Below are 2,072 nucleotides of genomic sequence, written 5' to 3' on the forward strand. Positions count from 1 at the left end.
TGAATACAATGTATTATTATAAATTATTTTAAATGCTTCATACAAACAATACGTTTGACGCTTCAGAAGCAGAGTGACTTCATTTTCTTGACCAAAACAGTTTTATGTGAGATGGTTGCTATAGCACAGGGAAATTTTTTACACTTGATTTATGATGATTTAACTTGTTACCCCTCTGACACTAATCCATCACTCCAGAATTTCTCTAGTCTATTTATTTTAATACAGAAGTTATTTCTCTTTGTCCAGGAAGTATCTTAAGTATTGTTCTTGTTTGATCAAACAAGTAAGTCTGACCTTATAAGTTTATGGTTTCCATCTATGTGCCACAAACTGCTGGAACAGAGTATCTTCTACGCTGAACAGTTTGAAGCTGGAATGTGCGCATCAAAATTCCCTGCTGGTCCACACGGCGCATTGCTTCTTGCACTCGTCTTCCTTGAAAAATGAATGAGACCATAATTAAAACATGTTTGATTTGGAGGTGATGAACAGAATCAAAAAGAAAATTTAACCCATCAACTGTTATCTGAAAACATGTACATGCAAGTCAATGGGTCCATGAGGACACTGGTGTCTTCAGGACAGTTAAGAGGGCATTAGATTATTACCATGTGATTGCTATAAATTTGAAAAAAATTTTTTCCTTTCAATCGTGTTTTTTTGTGTGTGTGTGTGTCCTTGTTACTTTGCATAGAAGTGATAAACAATGAGCTATCTGTCATACAGCACATTATGTCTACAACTGCAATAGGTGCTTATCAGCGCCATCATAAGCACATCTGTTATAGACTTACTTTGGATGTGAATACCTCGAGCATTCAAGTAGCCCAACATCATCTTGTATCCTGTATTGGGATGATAACTTAGAATGTCTCGCACAACTCCATCCAACTCATCATCTCCGATGTTGCTGAATAAATCCGATACTCTACGAGAAAAAAATAATACACAATGTCTAGTCAGTAGAAAACAATTGACTATGTGTTTCTTTAGCAAACACATAGGTTTTGACCATTCATATTATGTCATTAAATATACAGCTAATGCTAAATACTTTTGACAGCTCCAAAATACAGTCACACTATTTGCTGAAAGTGAGGTTCACCACAGTGATTGAAAATTGACCAGACCGGATTTCTGACACTAATGTATTACACATTTTAAGAGAATTAGTACCATAAGAGCTATGTGGAAGTGCCGTGTAATGGTGGATATTAACACACATTCGTAATTATTCTGCTGATGCGGTCTACACCCTCACACAAAATTAATATATTTTAATATGAAGAACACAGCTCATAATTCAAAACTGAACTATACAAGTACAGGTTAAAGGCTTACCATACATATTACGTCACTATGTGTACAGTTGAATACATAACAGATGTTCCGCTACAATTTGGAACTATAATGAAAATAGAAAATACTACTGAGTTCAAAGTAGCAACAGAAACACAACACGTACTTACCTAACACCATAGTCTGCCATCCGCCGGTGAACTGTTCTTTCACTGACCCCAAAAAGTTCCGCAATATCCTTTACTGACAGACCCACAAGCAAAAACGATTCCAAGGCTTCAGCGGGCAGCAAATATCCAGGTCTTCCAACAGTTCTTGTGTGGTACACAGACTTGTGCAAGCGACACGCCACCTCCTCCAGAATCTGGAGAACTAATGGGTCAGCTTCACTATCCGTGTCTGCAGCTAAATGCAGTAGCCTCTCATTCAAAATATCCACGCGAAACAATAAATAGTCATCAGTGACAGTATTGCTTTCAGCTAAGCTAGCAAGGTGCCTTAATTCTTCTGCAATTGCCTGAGACATCTCTGCTAAGCGTTCACTTCAAAGACCCAGGCATGCACAATCGATCTGCACATGGATCCTGCTCCTTCTTGTTTGTTGACCAATAGCAGAGGAGCTGGAGCAAGAAGGCAGCCCTCCTCATTTGCATAATGAGGCAGAAATGCATACGGTAAAGGAAAAAGAGCAGGAGGAAAAGGCAAAACAAAACATTTATATTTCTTGATGAAAACGCATGCGTAAGGAAAAGGAAAAAGAAAATTTATAC

General features: G+C 37.9%; 1 protein-coding gene across 1 annotated transcript; it reads right to left on the reverse strand.

The window, feature by feature from the left end:
- Window positions 1-319: 319 nt before the first annotated feature.
- Window positions 320-1,838, reverse strand: LOC115796669 (uncharacterized). Its single transcript, XM_030753032.1, has 3 exons — window positions 1,473-1,838; window positions 798-931; window positions 320-438 (listed from the first exon to the last, which is right to left on the reverse strand). The coding sequence occupies exons 1-3, from the start codon at window positions 1,826-1,828 to the stop codon at window positions 320-322; spliced, it is 609 nt and encodes a 202-aa protein (XP_030608892.1). The 5' UTR covers window positions 1,829-1,838.
- Window positions 1,839-2,072: the final 234 nt, after the last annotated feature.

The sequence above is a fragment of the Archocentrus centrarchus genome, chromosome 18 (assembly GCF_007364275.1).
Source record: "Archocentrus centrarchus isolate MPI-CPG fArcCen1 chromosome 18, fArcCen1, whole genome shotgun sequence".
NCBI lineage: Eukaryota > Metazoa > Chordata > Actinopteri > Cichliformes > Cichlidae > Archocentrus > Archocentrus centrarchus.